Source organism: Rana temporaria, chromosome 4, assembly GCF_905171775.1.
Source record: "Rana temporaria chromosome 4, aRanTem1.1, whole genome shotgun sequence".
Lineage (NCBI taxonomy): Eukaryota > Metazoa > Chordata > Amphibia > Anura > Ranidae > Rana > Rana temporaria.
Window position 1 is genome coordinate 58,960,991 of NC_053492.1, and position 21,241 is coordinate 58,982,231.

The 21,241-nt window shown below is 48.9% G+C and overlaps 1 protein-coding gene across 1 annotated transcript in view; it reads right to left on the bottom strand.

Moving 5' to 3' along the window:
- The window catches only part of LOC120936236 (aminopeptidase NAALADL1-like), a 103,322-nt gene that overhangs the window by 31,246 nt on the left and 50,835 nt on the right, over nt 1-21,241 (bottom strand). Inside the window, exons 10-12 of the mRNA XM_040348438.1 lie at nt 19,522-19,607; nt 10,672-10,735; nt 9,432-9,499 (exon numbers count right to left, since the gene is read on the bottom strand). Coding sequence (XP_040204372.1) covers nt 9,432-9,499; nt 10,672-10,735; nt 19,522-19,607 — 218 coding nt within the window. The remainder of the gene's footprint in view (nt 1-9,431; nt 9,500-10,671; nt 10,736-19,521; nt 19,608-21,241) is intronic.

Below are 21,241 nucleotides of genomic sequence, written 5' to 3' on the forward strand. Positions count from 1 at the left end.
GTGTTCCCCCGTCAAAGTCACCAAATGAGTCGGTGCCCTCACCCCAGCAGTCGCTGCGGACAGCCTGCGGCAAAAGACCCTGCCCATGGGAATTATCCTGCATGCGAAGTTCAACTTCCCCAGCAGGGACTGCAATTTTCGCAGCTGAATCTTCCGCATACCAATAGTTCCCCGCAATTCTTCCCTAAGCGCCTCCAACTTATCGACGGGTAACCTGCACTCCATCCTCACTGAGTCCAGCACAATGCCCAAAAAGACGATGGACGACGTGAGGCCTTCCGTTTTTTCGGGTGCCAACGGGACCCCGAAACGCTCCGCCACGTACTGCAACGTCCCCAATAGGACCGAACACACGTTCGACTTCGGGGGGCCCACACACAGGAAGTCATCTAGGTAGTGGACCACCGAGCTGAGCCCTGACGAATCCCGCACCACCCATTCCAAAAAGGAACTGAAGGTTTCGAACAAGGCACAAGAGATGGAACAACCCATGGGCAAACAGCGATCCACATAGTATGCTCCATCCCAAGCGCAACCCAAAAAACGAAAGCTCTCCGGGTGAACCGGAAGCAACCGAAACGCCGATTCCACGTCAGCCTTTGCCATGAGAGCACCCTGTCCACATTTTCGCACCCACGACACAGCCGCGTCAAAAGAAGTGTATGACACGGAACATGCCTCCGGCGCAATCGCTTCATTCACCGAACCACCCTTCGGGAAGGAAAGGTGATGGATCAAGCGGAACTTAAGCGGCTCCTTCTTCGGGACTACCCCCAAAGGAGAAACCACCAAGTCCTTAAGCGGAATCACCGGAAAAGACCCGGCCATCCGCCCCAATTGCACCTCCTTAGCCAGCTTTTCAGCCACCACCGAGGGGTGCAAGAAGGCGGACCTCAAATTCTTTGCCTCAGGGGGGACCACCGAAAGGGAACACGGAATTCTGAAGCCGTCAGTAAAACCGTCCTCCAACAACCTGGCGGCTCGTCTGTCAGGGTACCTATTGAGAAAGGGGCGCATCCTTTCCACCCGGACCGGAGTCAACCCCCTTTCCCGCAGAATCACCGGGACGCCCCTTTCCGCGCTTAAAGCACTTGGACAGGGAATGGGAGCCCCCGCACCCTGAACAAGTGTGCTTGAAACGGCAGTTCGCGCCATACTTGCACGTACTGTCATTAAATTGCCAGCAATAGCCCCATCGTTTTTCGGTCGGCTGTCCTGAGGCCGAGGCACCTCCGACCCCCCCCTGAAAAAACTGACCCGGCACCCTCGCCGCCGTCATAATCTTCATCCACAGCGCTATGTCTTTGTGGTCCCAGCGCAGCGACGATCTCACGGCCATCCTCTGCCTGAACTGCTCATCGTACCGGAGCCACGCCGTGCCCCCATACGTCCGCTGAGCCTCGCAAATCGACTCCTGGTAGATAAACAAACCCGAACAGTGCTCCGGGTGTTTTTCCCCAATCACGCACGCCATGATCGAAAAGGCCTGCAGCCAATTGTTAAACGTGCGAGGAATCAAGCGATAACGCCGCTTTTCCTCATCCTCCTTCTTACTCTCCTCCGGCTTCAATCTATCCAGATTGAATTTCTCCAGGGGCAGCAACGTGAAGATCTCCACGTACTCCCCCTTCCAGATCTTCTCCTTCACCTCTGCCTTGAGATGCATTCCCAGAGGGGCTTCAAAGCAAAAATACATTTCGCTTTTCGCCGCATCCGCCAACCTAACCGCATCCTTCTTCTTGTCCCCTGCCTCAGCTACCCCTTCGCCCGTAGCACCGCCCGCCAGCGTATCTCCCGCCGGGGGCACAGTGCTTGGGGACGCTGCCACCGGTGCAGGAGCCACCGGAGCAGCAGCCGCCGCGGGCACCACCGGTGCAGCCACCGCAGGCACCATAGGTGCCGCCGCCGGCTCCTCCCTCGACCCCCAAGCCCCCGCCGGTGATCGAACCCCCCCGCTGTCGGGCCCAAAACGCTGCACCAAATTTAGCAGGCCAAACCACAAGTCCTGACTCTGATCCCCCGCCCCTTGCCCCGCCAAGGCCCCCTCACCTGCCGTATGTGTCTGCACTGAGTTAGCACCCACCCCCTGCCGGCCTTGACCTAACAAATCGTGTAAGAGTGCACAAATAGTAGTAGATGTAGTCGACTTACCGGGCTGCCGAGGACTGGGTCCCCGAGCCGCTGCACCGCCATCCACCGCTGACAGATGTCCCGAGTCCTCTCCGCTTTCCGACCCGGACAGCTCCCCCTCCGACCTTACCGCGCTCCGTGCAGGCGAGGCGTCCTCTGATCTCGTTCCTGTCGCCCGTGACCTGGATGCGGAGGGCCCCGGCTGCTGCTCGCTCCTTCCTCCACGACCCAAACCGGACCCGCTAGCAACTGCCACAGACGGACTCCTGGTCCTTGCCCGGGGGCCAGACTCGCTCACTCCACCGCCGACATCCCCCACCGACCTTCCCGCTGCGCCGCTTCCGGATGAGTTGGGACCCCTGGCCGCCATCACTGATTGGCCTCCGGCCCGTTGACAAGGTCTTCCCCGCCGGGCCGCGGAACTGCCCTGGACCCCTCTGGCAGCCCCGACCGCGTCGTCCTGGCACCTCCTCCGCGCAGGTGGGGAGGATCCCGCAGACCTGCTCGCTGTCCCCGCCGTCGCACTCCGTCCACGCCGCGGATTCCTCCCGGCCCCCCCCCCCACAGACTCAGGTGGAGAGCGCTGTGAAGAAGCGGCCTGAGGGCCCCCATCGGGTCTCCGATCGTGCCTCCCAGCCCCCGGGGAGTTGTCTGGGCTGTACCGCTCCGGAGGCCTAGACCTCCGAGCGCGTGCTGGTGTTGCTGCTGCCGCCCCCCCCCCCGCCGGGCGCCGCCGCCGCCGCCGCCGAGCCATCCAGTGCTGCTGCCATCTGTGCTCTCACCCACTCTGTACCCTGGGCGGACACCGCCGCCCGCAATTGCGCCAAAAAATCTGCCCCGGCCGCCATGATGCAGAGCCGAGCAGACAAGCACGTTGTTCCGATGAGCTAAGATGGAGGAGTGACGCTACGTCACTTCCTCCCTGCAGTACAGAGCCAGCCAGCCCCTCCTACCTCCCCCAGCCTGCTCCACTCTCTTAAAGCAGCGCTGCACTGATTCCCCAAAACGGACCCTCCTATCTTAAAACGGCCACATCCACTGTCTGTCCTGCGGTCCCCCCTCTGTCATGCCGTCCCTCCTCCTACCGCTGCACTCCCGGCTCTGGGACTCTCTTTATCTAAAACACAATGATCCATGCTGAGAAGGCAGTTTCCTTATCAGGCATCAGAATAAAGGTGCCAAGTGTTTATGGCGTATTCCTTTGTACATGACACACACCTCACAACTTTTTGGAGATGAGAAACAACTTTCAAATTAGTAAGAAAGAGCACACCCCTGCCAAAGCCCAAGTTACATGGACCAAGAATTTAATAAAAGATTGATATTACTGGTTAGAACCTGAAGTACGTTTTTCCATCCCTACAGAACCAATATTGTAACAACAACATACATATCCATCAGTCTTTACCAAGCTGCATCCTTAGCCCAGTATTAAAATATCACCCAAACCGACCCTTCAGCTCCTCCCATCACCTCCTTTTCCCGTCACCTCCTCCGTTACCCCTAGAACTCTCTCACCCGCTGGTACTCCCTACCCCAATCTCTTCAAATATCCCCTACACTGTCCACCTTTAGGCAACTGGTAGTGACTAGTATTGCAGTGTCTCTCTTCTCCCTCCCTGCTAACAAGACCTCATTGCTAATAGATGGGGGCAGGGGGAGGCAAACAAGGCACCCAACATCCTCCTTATCAACAGATGACACTATTGGTTGCAAAGATGCCAGCAGCATCATGCCAAGACTCCCCTGAAGAACCCAGAAGGTTGAAAAAGGTTGGTCTAACCTACTGATACAAACTCCAACCATGATAAAAGATTCTACCCCCCCCCCCCACCCTTTCAGCACTCATACATCTATTTCCCAAAGACAACCTCTGCATATGACGCAGAGAACGTGCACTCATTTTTTTTTGGTCGACCATGGCAAAGCATGTTCTGAGTGGATCCTGTCCTTTTAAACCGCTGTATGGTCTTGTTATCTGTTTTAGCCTTCCAATGCTACTTACTGCGATAGCCAGCTATAGATGGGGGCGGTGGACATGTTTGTGTTTCACCTATGGTGCTTGTAGTGTCCAGCAGTGCACCAACACCTTTGCAGCCACTGTGCTATATGCTGGGTGTCTGGTGTGCTCTTGTACCTTTAAGAAGGGGTGGCTCCCCTTCAGTCCACCTGCCCCTATCTATCCGTTAAAATGCATGTGCCTCCACTGTGGGGACACTCATTGTTTAGTGTTAGGACCACAGATATTACAGGGTGCCTTGGCGCGGCTCTGTGGCTCACGCATGCGTTTGCAAATGCGTGCGGACTAGACCCCTGTTTTTAACGCATAGTGTTAGACAGGTTAATTGGTTGTCTGCTAGCTGGTCGGTAAGTAGGCTTGGTTTTTCCCTGGGCATTCCCCAGGTTTTTGTTATTTATTATGTATGGTCTTGACCACCGTGCTGCAGCTCAGTTTCAGGGTCTTGGCAATCTTCCTTTAGATTAGGCCATCTTTATATAGAGCAACAATGTATTTTTTCAGATCCTCAGAGAGTTCTTTGCCATGAGGTGCCATGTTGAACTTCCAGTGACCAGTATGAGAGCGTGAAAGCGATAACACCAAATTTAACACACCTGTTCCCCATTCACACCTGAGACCTTGTAACACTAATGAGTCACATGACACCGGGCAGGGAAAATGGCTAATTGGGCCCAATTTGGACATTTTCACTTAGGGGTGTACTCACTTGTGTTGCCAGCTGTTTAGACATTGTGTTGAGTTATTTTGAGGAGACAGAAAATGTAGACTGTTATATAAAGAGTTATATAAATATATCACACTCACTAGTTTACATTGTAGCAAAGTGTAATTTCTTCGGTGTTGTCACATGAAAAGATAGAATAAAATATTTACAAAAATATGAGGGGTGTACTGACTTTTGTGAGATACTGTGTATATATATATATATATATATATATATATACACACACACACAAATTTATGCTTTTCATTTCCATTTAAGGACCAGTTCACACCAGAAAACCGTCTTTCCATGAGAGTTTCCCACAACGCGTGTCAATGTTTACCACTCCTCAAACCCAGGTTGCAAAAGCAGTGCATTTACCTGCACTGGGTGAGTGTACCATGCGATCCGGTTACAGTGAGTTTCATGCATGCACTACTTATGGTGCGGTGTAGCGGTATTTTGAGTCCATTCTAAATTAACTCAAATAGACACACTCCTAAACCTTGTGGACAGCCTTCCCAGAAGAGTTGAAGCTGTTATAGCTGCAAAGGGTGGACCAACTCAATATTAACTAATAATGTTGATTAAACACTTAAGACCCGGACCTTTAGGCAGCTAAAGGACCTGGACAGTTTTTGCGATTTGGCACTGCGTCGCTTTAACTTACAATTGCGCGGTCGTGCGACGTGGCTCCCAAACAAAATTGGTGTCCTTTTTTTCCCACAAATAGAGCTTTATTTTGGTGGTATTTGATCACTTCTTCTGTTTGTATTTTTTGCGCTATAAACAAAAATAGAGCGACAATTTTGAAAAAAATGCAATATTTTTTACTTTTTGCTATAATAAATATCCCCCAAAAATATATAATTTTTTTTCCCCTCAGTTTAGGCCGATACGTATTCTTCTACCCATTTTTGGTAAAAAAAAATCGCAATAAGCGTTTATCGATTGGTTTGTGCAAAATTGATAGCGTTTACAAAATAGGGGATAGTTTTATTGCATTTTTATTAATTATTTATTTTTTACTACTAATGGCAGCGATCAGCGATTTTTTTCGTGACTGCGACATTATGGCGGACACTTCGGACAATTTTGACACATTTTTGAGACCATTGTCATTTTCACAGCAAAAAATGCATTGAAAATGCATTGTTTACTGTGAAAATGACAATTGCGGTTTGGGAGTTAACCACAAGGGGGCGCTGAAGGGGTTAAGTGTGACCTCATCTCTGTTTCTAACTGTAGGGGGGTGTGGCCGTAGGTGTGACGTCATTGATTGTGTTTCCATATAAAAGGGAACACACGATCGATGACGCCGCCACAGTGAAGAACGGGGAAGGTGTGTTTACACACAGCTCTCTCCGTTCTTCAGCTCCGGGGAGCGATCGCGGGACTCCAGCGGCGATCGGGTCCGCGAGTCTCGCGGCCGCGGTCACGAAGCTTCGGACCGGGTCGCGTGCACGTGCATACATATCGGCGTGAAGGGGTCCTTAAGTGGTTAAAGTTCATGTGCGTGTAAAGGCATCAATTCCAATACTTTTGACAGTAAACTGTAGTGTACTTTAAGTGATAATAAGCAGCTTCTTGCTTTTGTAATTCCTGCCTATATTCCAGTTTAAGCTGTTGTCATGACCACTGCCCAAGGTTTCCTGTTTCAGGGAGCCTCTTTTCTCTTGCAGCATCCTATGGCGTCACCCTTGCATACAGGAAATCGAGTTGTGTCTCCCTACATACAGCAATAGAAATGCACAATACAAATACACAGCCTAGGATGTCAAGACACTATGCTGCTCTTCCCATCTCCTCCCCCCTCCATTCTCCAAGCTAAAAGACTGAATCCAGATTTCACTGACAACAGTTAAAGAACGATAGGAAAAACTTTTTTTTTTATCATTTTGGATAGAGCAAGGGAGGGTTATAACCCCCGTCAGAGATTTCCCTTCACTTCCTATTACATGGCCAAACAGGAAGTGAGAGGAAATCCCTGCAAATTAAGGAAGTCCCTTGGGGACCCTCAGGTCACCAGAACTAGTGTCCCCATTGGAAGATTTACACTTTATTACTTTTCTGGGGAAAATCCAAAATTTGGGATTTTCTTTTATTTTTACTTTTAATGATAATAGTAAACAGGACAAATAGAGAGGGTGAATCTCCTTAAAGTGGTTGTATAGTAATTATCTTAACTTTTACCTACAGGTAAGCCTATAATAAGGCTTACCTGTAGGTAAAAAAATATCTCCTAAACCTGTATGGTTAAGGAGATATTCCCTTCGCAATGAGCCGCTGACTGCAGCGGCGCATGCGCACAGGGGATTGTCGTCTGATAACCGTGCCGTGCCGAAAATAAATCTCCTGCGCGCATGCGCGGGAGTGACGACATTGCGGCTACAGCCACTCAGAGGGCTGTAGCTGTGATACCCAGAAGACACGCCGAGACAACATCTCAGCTACCTCGGCGTGGAACAGGTGAGTTACCGACGCCTCGTTTTAAGGTAAGTATTTCATAATGAGCTAGTATGCGGTGCATACTAGCTCATTATGCCTTTTACCTTAGTCCCCATTCACACCTAGGCGTTTTGTCGCCTGTAGTGTGACGCCGCTGCCGCCAGAGGGATGAAAACACATTGCCCTCTATGGAGATGGTTCACATCTCCACGCCTGCCGCCTGCCGCCTGAAAAAAGGTCCCGGACCTTTTTTTCAGGAGGCTTTCGGCGTTCGGCATAGGAGATGGGAACCATCTTCATAGATGGTGAAAGGGAGCGCAAGGACCACTCATTGGTACCGAAGACTCCCCCCGGCTCGCAGTTTGGACTGTTCCCAGGAGGCTCTTGTACGGGACGGATCCAACGAGCGCACCTTGGCGGGGGGGAGGACGGAGGAGAGTTCAGGTAGTTGGAGAAGTTTCCCGCATGTTGTGTGTGGAGGAGGAGGGGGGCTCCCAGCTCAGTTCCCGATACTTCTCCGGGGTCCGGGACACATATCGGGGTGTGTGTGTCAGCTCACCCGGCCGGGCCACCTTCCATTGTACTTTGGAGGGTGTTTATGGGGGATCCCGGGATGAGGGAGTACATGGGGCACATCTAGGCGGACAATCGTGGCGTTTTGTCGCCGCAAATCGCGGTACAAAACGCCGCTATTTGTCGCCGCAATTCGCGGGACAAAACGCTGCGATTTTGTACGCCTAGATGTGAATGCAGCCTTACAGGGGTAAAAAAAAAATCAGAGGGTATACAATCGCTTTAATGGGGGTACAGACAGCAATAAAAACTGACAGGTGTTCTAATCCCTCTCCTCTCTATCCAAAACTAAAAGAAAAGTTATTCCTTTAGTTCTACTTAAACTCTTTTCTGTAAAAAAAATAATAGAACTAAAGTTTAGGGAAGCAGCACTTGAAGATATTGAAAGTTGTAAGTTGTAAATTGCAAGTGCAGGGAAAGGAATTTTAACAAAGTTTACTGATGCGCATTTATGTTATTGTGCATTATGTGTTAAACGAAGAAATGCTGAGAGTTTAATACTGCCTTAAGAAAAAAGTTTTAGCTGAACTTTATAGCCCAGATTCTCTTAGGAGATACGACGGTGTATCTCCAGATCTCTGAGTCTGAGCCGTCGTATCTATGCGACTGATTCATAGAATCAGTTACGCATAGATTTCCCTAAGATCCGACCGGCGCAAGTCTCTTATGGGCCATACAGACGACCGAACATGTCTGCTGAAACTGGTCCGCGGACCAGTTTCAGCAGACATGTTCGGTCGTGTGTAGGCCCGAGCGTGCAGGATTCCAGCAAACATTTGCCAGCCGGGCCTTTTCCCAGCGGGCAAATATTTCTGGACTTGTTTTAAAACAGTCCGCTGGAATCCTGTCCGCTCGGACATGTTCGGTCGTCTGTACAGCCCTACCGTACATGTCCGAGCGCCCGCCATCCCTCGCATGCGTCGAATGACTTCGACGCATGCGTGGAAGCATTTAACTGGCAGTTAAATGCTAGGTGCTGCTTCCGTTGTTTACAGCGTCGAATATGCAAATGAGCAAGATACGCAAATTCACGAACGTCAGCCCGGCCGACGCAGTACAGAAACACCGTTTATGTTAGGCTTTGCCCGGCGTATAGTTACCCCTGCTATATGGTGGCGTAAGTGCGGCGTACCAATGTTAAGTATGGCCGTCGTTCCCGCGTCGAAATTTGAAAACGTTACCTCGTTTGCGTAAGTTGTCCATGAATGGGGCTGGACGTCATTTACGTTCACGTCGAAACCAATGACGTCCTTGTGGCGTATTAGGAGCAATGCACACTGGGAAATTCCACGGACGGCGCATGCGCCTTTCGGGGAAAACGTCAATCACGTCGGGTCACAGAACATTAACATAAAACACGCCCCCCTTTCCCACATTTGAATTAGGCGGGCTTACGCCGGACGATTTACTCTACGCCGCCGCAACTTACGGAGCAAGTGCTTTGAGAATACAGCACTTGCTCGTCTAAGTTGCGGAGGCGTAACGTAAATCGGATACGTTACGCCACCGCAAAGATACTCGGATGTACGTGAATCTACCCCTGTGTTTATAAGTTACCTGTTTGGATGCAGCAAAGACGACATTTTGTGCAGGAGGCGTTCCTTGTACCCTCAAAGTTGCATTGGCTAAACATAAAAATTGTGACAAGACAAGGTATTAAAAAAAAAGATATTATAATTAAGTCTTATCTGAAAAAAGCAGGCAAGCAATAAACTAACTGAACAAGAAACTACACTGCTGTTCACTGTTCAGAGATTTTTTAATGGCATATAACTCCGATAAAAATTGAACATTAATTTAACCATAAGCTAATTTGATTGATTAAAAAGTTGCAACGGCTTTGGTAAATCTTGCCCGGGATGGTCAAACCTGTCATGCATATAATGAGGTGTATGCCCCCTTCATACAGCACCTGAAGAAAATGTGTCAGTGGATGGTTACCTTGTGCACAGGGGGAAACTGATACAGAACACCAGGGCCGATCCTAATGCCACAGACGCCTGGGTGCAGAAATATTTCTGGCGCCCCCCACATGGTCAGAGACTGCAGACATAGTACAGGAGATGGTCATATACTGCAGATATAATACAGGAGATGGTCAGAGACTGCCGCTATGGTCTCCGGCTGCTTTCGCTCTCCTCCTCTGACAGGAGGAGGGAGAGAGGAAGGATGTACTTGGGCAGGAAACACAGCGGTGGCACAGTCTCTCCTCCTCTGATCCACTCCTGTCAGTTTCCGGTGGAGAGAGCTGCCTCTGGACACAGACAAGAAGAAGAGGAGGAGGAGGCGGAAGAGGAGCACTCTGGCACTAAAGCGCCACCACCTCTGTGGCGCCTGGGTTCGCTGCACCCCGTGCACCTGCCCAGGATCGGCCCTGCAGAACACAGTAGGAAGCAGGTCTCTGGAGAGGAGTTGGAACTCATCTTTATGAAACATGGGGGCTTTTGTAAAGGCATACAGATGAATTAGCAGAAATGTTCTAGGAGGCTCAAAAAACACTCTAGAACAGCCTTTCCCAACCTTTTCAACTCAGAGGAAGCCTTGAACTAACTTTGCGGTCTCAGGGAACCCCTGCTAAAAATGACTATATCTACATCTCATGATATATTAGTGTGATGATCAGTGGGAAGAATGCTCTTTACACTTGTGGTAATTGGGAAGAATTACCCCCTTGCAAATAGCTAAAAAGACCAATGGTGTCAGTGGGAACTTATCTGAGCAGAAGCAGAAATTGCTGATTGCTCAAGAAACCCCCAAAAACCTCTGGAGTAATGCTGTAAGTTTAGCCATTTCTCACCAAACACAGAGATATCCACGTTAATGTAGGCCACGGTCCTGTCTCTTAATTTACTATAGTAGTCCTAAAAAGAATAAAGAAATGTACAGTCACACAACAATTTATAAAATGTCATTCAAAATGAATAAATATAGTATTTAGGACAAATAAATCAAAAGGTCACTCTTTCTGTTGATGACGCTACACATTTGTGTACAATTGACCATCACACCTACCTATATAGCCAAAAGTATGTACATGTTCCTCGAAACTGAGTTCAGGTGTTTCCAGTAGAGGATACTGTTAAGGCTACAGTATACTAAGACATTTTAAACAATTTTGTACCTTCAACCTTGTAGGAATGGTCTAAGGAAGGCCCTTTTCTGTTCCAGCACCACTTGCTCCTGTGCACAATCCCACCTTTATAAGGACATGGTTTGATGAGTTTGGTGTGCAGGAACTCGAGTGGCCTGCATAGAGCTTTGACTTCAAGCATAGTGAACTCTACTAAACTACTAAACACTATCAGTGGTAACCCTATCAACCCTATCAGTGGTAACCCTATCAACCCTATCAGTAGAAACCCTATCAGGATCTATCAGAACCCTATTAGTAGTAACCCTATCTCAATTAAACTGAACTTTGGTATGAATTGGAACACTAAGCCAGGTCCAACATCAGTACCTGACTTCACGGCTGAATGAGCGCAATTTCCTATAGACACACTCTTGTGGGAAGCCTTCCTACAAGAGGGGAGGCTGTAAAAGCTCTAAAGAGGGGACCAGCTCCGTATTCCTATATTTTAGCCCATGGTTTGACAATTGCAGCCCATCAAAGGCAGCCACTGTGCCCATCAAAAGCAGCCACTGTGCCCATCAAATGCAGCCACTGTGCCATGCCATCAATTGTCGCCACTGTGCCATCAATTGGGAAGGGGAATAGCCGCTCCAGGTGAGAACCCAGACGAATATCCACCGTTGCAGACAACTCAGGTGCAGGCAATGCACTTAGCAAAGCAGGAACAAAGATTGTCTCTGAACAGCCGCACACTGAACAAATTGTAGCCTTTATTGAAAAAAGGACAGCACTACAAGTCACAGCAACGTAAAATAAAACCCAACTGCTGACGCGTTTCGCACTAACACTAGTGCTTAGTCATAGCTAAAGATCATCTTTTAGCTTTGACTAAGCACTAGTGTTAGTGCGAAACGCGTCAACAGTTGGGTTTTACTTTATTTTACGTTGCTGTGACTTGTAGTGCTGTCCTTTTTTTAATAAAGGCTACAATTTGTTCAGTGTGCGGCTGTCCACAGACAATCTTTGTTCCTACTGTGCCATCAATTGTCGCCACTGTGCCATCAATTGTCACCACTGTGCCATGCCAAACACAGCCACTGTGCCATGCCATCAAACGCAGCCACTGTGCCATCAATTGTCACCACTGTGCCATTAATTGTCACCACTGTGCCCATCAATTGTCACCACTGTGCCATGCCAAACGCAGCAACTGTGCCATGCCATCAATTGTTACCACTGTGCCCACATCAATTGTTACCACTGTGCCCACATCAATTGTCGCCACTGTGTCCACATCAATTGTCCCCACTGTGCCCACATCAATTGTAGCCACTGTGCCCACATCAATTGTCCCCACTGTGCCCACATCAATTGTCCCCACTGTGCCCACATCAATTGTCCCCACTGTGCCCTGTAAAATGCTGCCAGTCAGATTTCCCCCCCCGCCCAGCACTTACCTTTCTGAGGTCAGCCATCCCCCTTCCACGGTCCCTCGATGTCTTCTCCCGCCCTCGATGACGCTTCAGCCAATCAGGTTACCGGTAACCAGAACCGGTGAACCTGATTGGCTGAGACGCCTGTCAGTGTTAGCCAGGGAACGCACCCCCCCGCGTCCCCTGACTAACTATTTGGAAGCCGATTACAGCCTGAGGGCTGTAATCGGAAAGCCTATCAGAGCCGCTGGCTCTCATAAGCACTTCCAAAGCCAACCAGCGGCCGTTATTCAGATGGCCGGCACTCACCAGGGGGCCGGCCATCTGAATAGTGGGCAGCAGCAACAATACATAGATTCATGCAATGCATGAATCTGTGTATTGTATTCAGTGGCGTTGCAGGAGCGAGAGGGGGCGGCGCAGATGTCCACACAACGTTTGGCTATTACATGCATTTTCCAGGATAAGCTACAAGACCAGAGCCACAATTCATCTATATGTAAGGCACATATTTTGTTCAACCCATAATCACAGATCTTTATAGCCACCCAGTTGGGTATGTTTATAAAAAAAGACAAGTGATTGCTCATCACACATTCACTCATGTAGTCATCTCTCATAGACATTTACTATATTAGGCGGGCTCTGGAAATAAGGATTTTGTTTTTCCACGAAAACCTGAAGAATAAATATGAATGGATAATGTAACAAAGGTCAGCCCACATTTAAAAGAGTTTATTAATCTGAAGCCACAGTTTTACCACTTTCCCTGGCCACCCACCTTATAACATGTACACATGCAAAGCTTTGTTCCCGCTGCAATTTTAAAGCGGATAATTTTTCAAGTTTCCATCTATTAAATCTTCTGCCCTTGTTTTAACTTTGGACAGTAAAACGGAAAATTGTATACTCACCTTTCCGTAATTTTCCTTTCCTGACGCATCTTCATGGCAGCACACACACTGGGTTGTGACTCCGCCTCCACAACCTGACAGGATTGGTTAGCTATAAATTTGAAGGGGAGACGCCCTGCACCATTCTCTGTATATATCATCACTAAACAAAACAGTTGGGTGGGCATCTGTGTGCTGCCATGAAGATGCGTCAGGAAAGGAAAATTACGGAAAGGTGAGTATACAATTTTCCGTTTTCCTGACGCATTCATGGCAGCACACACACTGGGAAATAACTCGCCAGTCTGGAGGGTGCAAGAAAACAGTAATATTTATTCTTTATAGCGCTGAGAAATTGGTTCCAACAACAGATCTGCCGAAGTCGGCAGTATCCAGGTGAGCAGAATTCACTCTGTAGTGAGAAATGAAGGTGTGTCGGGAAGACCAAGTTGTTGCTCTGCATATGGTCTTTGGTGAAATCCGCAATATGCTGCCCATGAAGTGGCCACTGCCTCTATCGAATGAGCCCTAATGCCCTCCGGAGCCGTAAGTTTCTGGATGGAATAGGTCTCCCTGATAGCTTTAACTAAGCCAGAGGAAATGGTATGGGAGGTAGCTGCCTGACCTAGTCTGTTCCCGTGTGGGATAATCAGGAGAGAATCCTTCCTCCTCAGGTGAGATGTAGCTGTGAGGTAGCTGGAGATGGTAGACTTGACATTCAAGGCATGGGTCTCACCCCTCCCATTAGAAAAAGATGGAAGAACGATGTCCTGGATATGATGAAAGGAGGAAGCTACCTCTGGACTAAATTGGTCTGAAGGCTTCAGTACCACTCTGCCAGGAAGAACATTAAATAGGGATCCGTAGCCGAAGGGTTTGATTCTCCGACACCCCTTTAGCTGAGGTAAGGAAAGCCATCTTCAGAGTCGGGTTCCACAGTGAGATTAAGTTGAACGGAAAAGGGTGGATTGGACAGGGCCTCGAGTACCTCTGGTAGGTCCCATGTTGGAAAGACTGTCCTCTCAGGTGCCTGATCTTTACGTAGGCTCTGAGGAATTGAGTGACCAGAGGATGAAGAACCCAACTAGCACCCGTTTTGGCTGAACGGGCGGATAATTGCACCCTCAGGGTACCCAAGCTCAGCCCTTGTTAAGTCCTGACTGGAGAAATTCAAGAATCTGAGATGGTTCTGTGAGATAGGATTCCAATCTCTTCCTGCGACATCGACACGAACCTCTCCCCGATCCTAGTGTAGGTGACATTAGTGGAGTTCTCTTGAGCTTGCATTAGGGCCGATCTTATTCCCCGAGAGCATCCTTGCCCCCTTAACCTATCCTCCTCAACTTCCAGGCTGTCAGATGCAGCTTCTCTGGACTAGATGGAGGAATTGCCCTTGATATAGGAGATCCTTGGTTACTGGAAGATGAATTGGCGGCTGTGTACTGAGTTGTAGCAGGGTCATAACCCATGGCCTCCTTGGCCGGAACGGAATTACTGCAAAACCATTGCTGAGGACCTCCGAAGTCGGGACAGGGGTCTCGTGATTAGAGGAGCTGGAGGGAAAATGTACCCCAGCTCGAAGTTCCATGGGTGGACTAGGCATTCTGCTCCTTCCACTAGTGGAAAGTGGGCTCTGGACAGGAACCCCCGGCACTTGAAGTCTTCCGGCGTGGTCACTAGGTCGATTTCTGGTACTCCCCAACTTTCATAATGATGGAGAGTACCTGTTGGTCCAGGGACCACTCAATGCTTAAAGTGTCTCTCAGCTTAGGTAGTCGGCCAACAAATTCTGTGCTGCCGAGACATACACTGCCCTCAGATCTAGCAGGTGCACTTGTGCCCACTACAACATGGGGCGAACTTCCTCCAGAAGCGTCCGACTCCTGGTGCCTCCCTGTCTCTAGATATATGGCACCGTCACCTTGTTGTCCATCCTGATAAGGGCACTCCTCTCCTCTTAGAAGAGTCGCAAAGGTCCTGAGGACTTGAGAGGCTGCCCTGAACTCTAAAATATTTGACCCTATGCCCTGGGTTCGAAAGTGCCACTGGCCTTGAGCTACCTGGTCCGGATAATGTGCTCTCCATTCCTGCTGGCTGGCATCCGATGCTGCTGCTTCTGGACTTGGGGGAACTATCGGTCTGAACATTCCGAGGTTGGACGGATGCGTCCGCTGCCACACTGATTGCTTTGAATGTGAATGGTCTGGAGCATTGACGTTTCACTCCACTGCCTTAAAAAGGAGTCTTGTAAGACCCGCATGCCAATGGGACCACTGTACTACGGGTATGGTCACAGACATGGACCCCAAAATACTGAGGAAGGTTCTGGCCTGTAGGCGCCTGGATGATAGCAGATTCTGCATCTTCTGTCCTAAGGGCTTCAGCCTCTCTTGAGGGAATTGTACCTGGTTCAGCCTGGTAGTCAATTCTGCTCCTAGAAAACCATGGTTTACGCTGGGCTGGGGACTGCCCCTCTTTTCTTTCCAAGTTGACTAGCCAACCGAAGTCTTGCAGGACCGTGAGCAATATCTTCCGATGATGACTTAGTCAGTGTCCCTTGATTTTCCGCCAGGAGCAGGATGTCATCCAAATAATGATGCACCCGCAACCCCTTCTCCCTGAGAAGTGCAATCAGGGGTAAGAGAACTTTGGGGAATGTTCTGAGTGCCGAGGAGATGCCGAATGGGAGGCACCGAAAATGGAAATGAGACTGATTAATAGAGAACCAAAGGAACTCCTGGAAGGCGGGATGAATCGGGATGTGAAGGCTTTCCACCTTCCATTTTGATCTTCTTGTTGAGCCTACCTAGGTCCAGGACTGGACGCAGGTCCCCTGTTTCCTTTTTTTTTTTTTTTTTTGAAATAAGGAGGAATAAAACTCCCTCCCCTTTGGTGCGGAGGTACTTCTATTATTGCCCCCTTTGTGACAGTTCTGTTACATATTGTAGAGGTAACCTTCTTTTGTCTGGGGAAGACGGTACTCTGGTAGGCTGGAATGTGTTCTCCGGCAATGTGCCCCTGAACCTCCGTCTGTGACCGGTCTTGGTAGTGGACAGTGTCCATGGGTCTATTATATGACTTGATCATATTTGAACAAATCCCTTGAGCCTGGCGCCCACCTGATTAGGTGTGCGGGCGAACCCTCAAAGGGACTTCTGCTGTTCCCCAGATGTGATGGCCTTGGCTTTCTGTACCCTCGAGAAGGAGGGTCGAGTATTCCTCCGGTCCCTCTAGAGCTTTCTGTCGGGACGGTAGGATCCTACATCCCTGTACTTGTCAGGAAGATTACACCTGTAAACGGGGCCCCTCTGGGGCTTCGGTCTCCTATCGGAGGGAATTAGCCCAAATGTTCCTCCGGTACTTGGAGATGGCTGAGCCCAGCTTTGCGCCAAAAGATCTGAGCCGACATATGGAATGTGCACCAGTTCGATCCTGATGCTGCGTCCCGACTGAGGCTCCTGTCATGAAGTCACCTGCCAACTTTATTTTCTGCAGGGAAAAAATTACTTTCTCCTGGTCGGCCCCTTCTGGAATGGACTTCTCAACGTTAGCCGCCCCTGTAGTGATGGCTTTAGCTACTACAGCCGTGGCGATAGCCGGCCTACAAACACCTCCTGCTGTGGAGTAAGCTTCCCTCAGCTCTAGATCGAGTACGTCCCGGAAGGTAACTGCATCCTCAATCGGTAGGATAATGTGCCTAGCGAGTTGCATTAAAAATGAATCGGCCGTAGGCGCGTTGTGACAGAAGAGGGAGCTGGACGCCGGCTGGCGCCCCTCTATCTCCGAGAGGGTCTCTGAAGCCTGAGCGTAATGGCCGGTGAAGCTCCTCTGGCATCCCATTCCTTCTCCTTGGTTGCTTTGTTGAAGCAAAGGCGGTAAGCCGATTATCTGGCAAGACTGGAGCCCCGCATACTCAGCAAGCGTTTGCCATGGGGCGGGTATAATAGCTCCGTTCATGGTGGGGTGAAGGTGATCGTCTGCGGTGAAACCGACTATGACGGGAGCGGCTGTGACGCGAACGGCTATGCTATGAGTGATGATAGCGAGAGGCGACCTTGAGCGACTTCTGCGTGACCTGCCGTGAACTTGAGCGACTTCTGCTTGATCCCGTCTGCCGTGAACTTGCGTCTTGTGACCCGATGGGGCTACCAAAAAGTAGCGTTGGTGGTCAGGCTCTCTTTTGTCTCTTCTCTACTTACCACCTACTGGACGGCCTCTATACCTAGTAGTTAATGGTGGTCTGCGAGGGCAGTGACCCCCATGAGAAGATAGAAGAGACAGCCCAGAAAAAATAGGGAAAGGAGAGAAAGGGCGAGACGTTAAATATGTCCCCCCCCCCCCCCCCCCCCAATGAATTTTATTTATTCATTAAGTATTAGAAAGTTATATTTTTTATTATTCTTTTTATTTTTTATTTTTTTTAAATAATTAATTATATATATTTTTTCCCCTTCATACATTTAAACTTCCCTTTATTTATTTATTTAGGCTGTAAAATACATTTGGGCCAGCTGGGCTGGGACATCAGTGTACCAACCTTTACTATTCTTCACTCTGGCAAGGCAGAGAAGCAAAACGTCATCTTCCAGTCACCGCCGTAGGACTAAGTTTTTTTTTTTTTTTTTTCTTTTATTCGCCGCTGCCGTCGCGGCGCGGATGACGCGTTCGCGCATGCGCGGAAGCGTCCCGCTCGTCCGGCGCCATCTTGGAAGAGGGCAGAGGGGACAGGCGGCGTCATCGTTGTGCTGCGCGCATGCGCAGACCGGCGTGGAGGACGCGGTGGTGATGACACAATATGGGGGTGCCAGAGGAACCACAAGACTCAGCGAGAGCTGATGCAAAAAGGTACCGGATATAAAAACAAACACTGTATGGCAGAAGTAAACATAAGTGGTGGTGACCCAGACAGTATGGGGGTGCCACAGCACACCGCCGAGAGAGCTGATCCAACACAAAGATACCAATATAAATAACCTTGATGGTAAATGCTTTACAAGGCTCGGCGAGAGCTGATGCAAAAAGGTACCAGATATAAATACAGACACTGCATGGCAGAAGTAAACATAGTGGGGGTGACCCAGACAGTATGGGGGTGCCATAGCACACTGCCGCAATATGAATTGATGGTAAATGCTTTAGAAAACAATACATTCATGACAGTACATAATGGAGAGGAAGAGGAGGAAAGTGGGGGTCACTGCGAGAATTGAAGCTTCTTTAAAGCTTGCTACAAATGTGCCAGATATTTCCATGAGCCCCTGAGACCACCAGAGCGGGGTTCCCACCATAAAGCTCATTTAGAGACTGTACAGGAGGGACTTCCAAACAGGAGAGGCATGAACCTGCTGGGGCGATGTGCGGTAAGAGGCATTACTTGCGTGTCCGTCCAATCCGTCAGGTGAGGATAAAAAAGAGAATGGTGCAGGGGGTCTCCCCTTCAAATTTATAGCTAACCAATCCTGTCAGGTTGTGGAGGCGGAGTCACAACCCAGTGTGTGTGCTGCCATGAATGCGTCAGGAAAACATTTTTTTTCTGCCACTAAATATCTTATACAGCCCATTTCCTGTTTCTTGTCTGGTCATTAGCCTAGGCTTTGACATAATGCACAGCTCTCTCTCTCTCTCTCTCTCTCTCTCTCTCTCTCTCTCGTGAGCGTTTGCCAGGAAGGGGGGGTGAGTCATAAGAGGGCCAATGAAAGCTGCAAGGCTGCAGAACTGGAGGTGTGCCTCTGTGTGTTTGTGTAAATCCAGGAAGTGAACAGGCAGCAGCTTCAGCTGCCCACAGTTTAAATGGCTGCAGCCAGACGTAGTGGAGGGAGATTTCTGCAGCATATTTGTCTCCTGAATGCCTGGCAGCTGCTAATATACCACCCACTGGAAAGTTATCCACTATGGTAGGTACTGCAACCCATGTGAAAGAGCCCATATGCCTTTTCTCAAAATCCAAGTTTTTATTGCTGTCTGTGTTCCCACTGGGAAGATCCACTCTTTCAGTTAGACCTGGTGACTATTGTGAGGGAATATACATCATTTTGAATTGGTACAAGATCAGAAATGGAGGTGAAATCTTCCAATGGGGACACTTGTTTCAGTGATAATTTCGACACATTTCCTTTCCATACTTACTGTTGTATCTAGAGGAAAAAGAAATCTCCCCAATGTGTCGAAAGAAAACAGAACAACCTTGTTAACCCTTTTCCACTCTAAGTGTCCTCTTCCAATCTAAAAGCAATTGTTGAAAAAAGTACCTCAGCAAACTCAGTTGAACCAATGAGTCCAAATTCTTCTGCACCCCAGCTGCCAAAAACGATGGATCTTCGAGGGCGCCACTTTCCTATAAAAAGACCATCAAGAAGAACATCACTGTAATCAGGGCAGGACTTAGGGTGGTGGGGGCCCCTGGGCTTGAGTGTTGAAGGGGCCCCCTGGAGCCGAGAATTGGGGGGGATCGAAGTTGTTGAGGGGGGGGGGCGAATTGAAGTTGTTGAGCGGGGGGGGATTTTGCAGTTGTTGAGCCGGGGCCACAGACTGTCATTAGCCCGGCTCTCGGCTTTCTTCCCTTCAGCAGCCACAGTCCTCCACACACCGCTCCGGTTCCTCCTGCTTCCGTGCTGCCTCCTCCTCTTGCAGTGCGGGAAATTTAACCCTTTTGCGGGACTGCGGGAAGAAGCTGTCTGTGCGGGAAAGTCCCACAGAATCCGTGCGTGTTGGGAGGTATGCGCAGGGCCGCCATCAGGAATTTTGGGGCCCCTTGCACAGCTTAAGGCATGGGCCCCCTGAAGCAGAGAACCTAGGGGGGGTGGGGGTGCTGCCGCCTGAAATTGAGAAGCGTGGGGGCTGCCGCAAATTGAGAAGCGGGGGGGCCTTTACAAAAAAAAGAAGAAATAAAGAAGAAAACAAATATATATAAATATATGTAGCCATCCAGGGCCCTGGGGACCTCTGGGCCTTTTAATAAAAAGAAAAAATAAACCTCTGGGCCCTTTAATAATAAAAAAAAAAACATTTATAAAAAATACATAAAAAAAGGGAGGTTGCCAAACCCGGGGGCCCTGGGAACCTCTGGGCCTTTTATTAAAAAATAAAAAAATAAACAAAAATAAAAAAATAAACATTTATAAAAAAAATAAAAAAGGGGGGGGTTGCCACATGGGGCCCTGGGGACCTCTGAGCCCTTTAATAAAAAAAAAAATATATATATATAAAAAAAAAATGTAATTTTTTTTATAAAAAAATAAAAAAGGTGGGTTGCCATCCGGGGGCCCTGGAGACCCCTGGGCCCTTTAATAATAATAATAAAATTATATATATATATATATATATATATATATATATATATATATATATATATATATTGTATATATAAAAATAAAAAATAAATAAAAAAAAGGGGGGTTGCCGTCCGGGGCCCTATTGGGTGGGGCCCCTGGGCTTGAGCCCAGTCAAGGCCAATGGTAAGTCCGGCCCTGACTGTAATCGCTCCTGCCCCATGACCCTGAAGGCCACCAACAATGTTCATAAACTTTATGTGGCTTTATACGGCTCATTCTGTCAGTTGGCCACTAATTTCTATATAATTTGACATGATAGTTGTGGCCAGGGCTTAAAGGAGTTGTAAAGGAAAAATTTTTTTTTGCTCAAATGACTGTTTACAGGGTATAGAGACATATAGCTAGATCCATGTAGGCAGCGTATCGTATTTACGCTACGCCGCCGTAAGTTAGATAGGCAAGTACTGTATTCACAAAGTACTTGCCTCCTAACTTACGGCGGCGTAGCCTAAATGTGGCCGGCGTAAGCGCGCCTAATTCAAATGAGGATGGGGGGGCGTGTTTTATGTATATTACTTGTGACCCGACGTGATTGACGGTTTTTACGAACGGCGCAAGCGCCGTCCGTGTACATATCCCAGTGTGCATTGCTCCAAAGTACGCCGCAAGGACGTATTGGTTTCGTATTGGACGTATT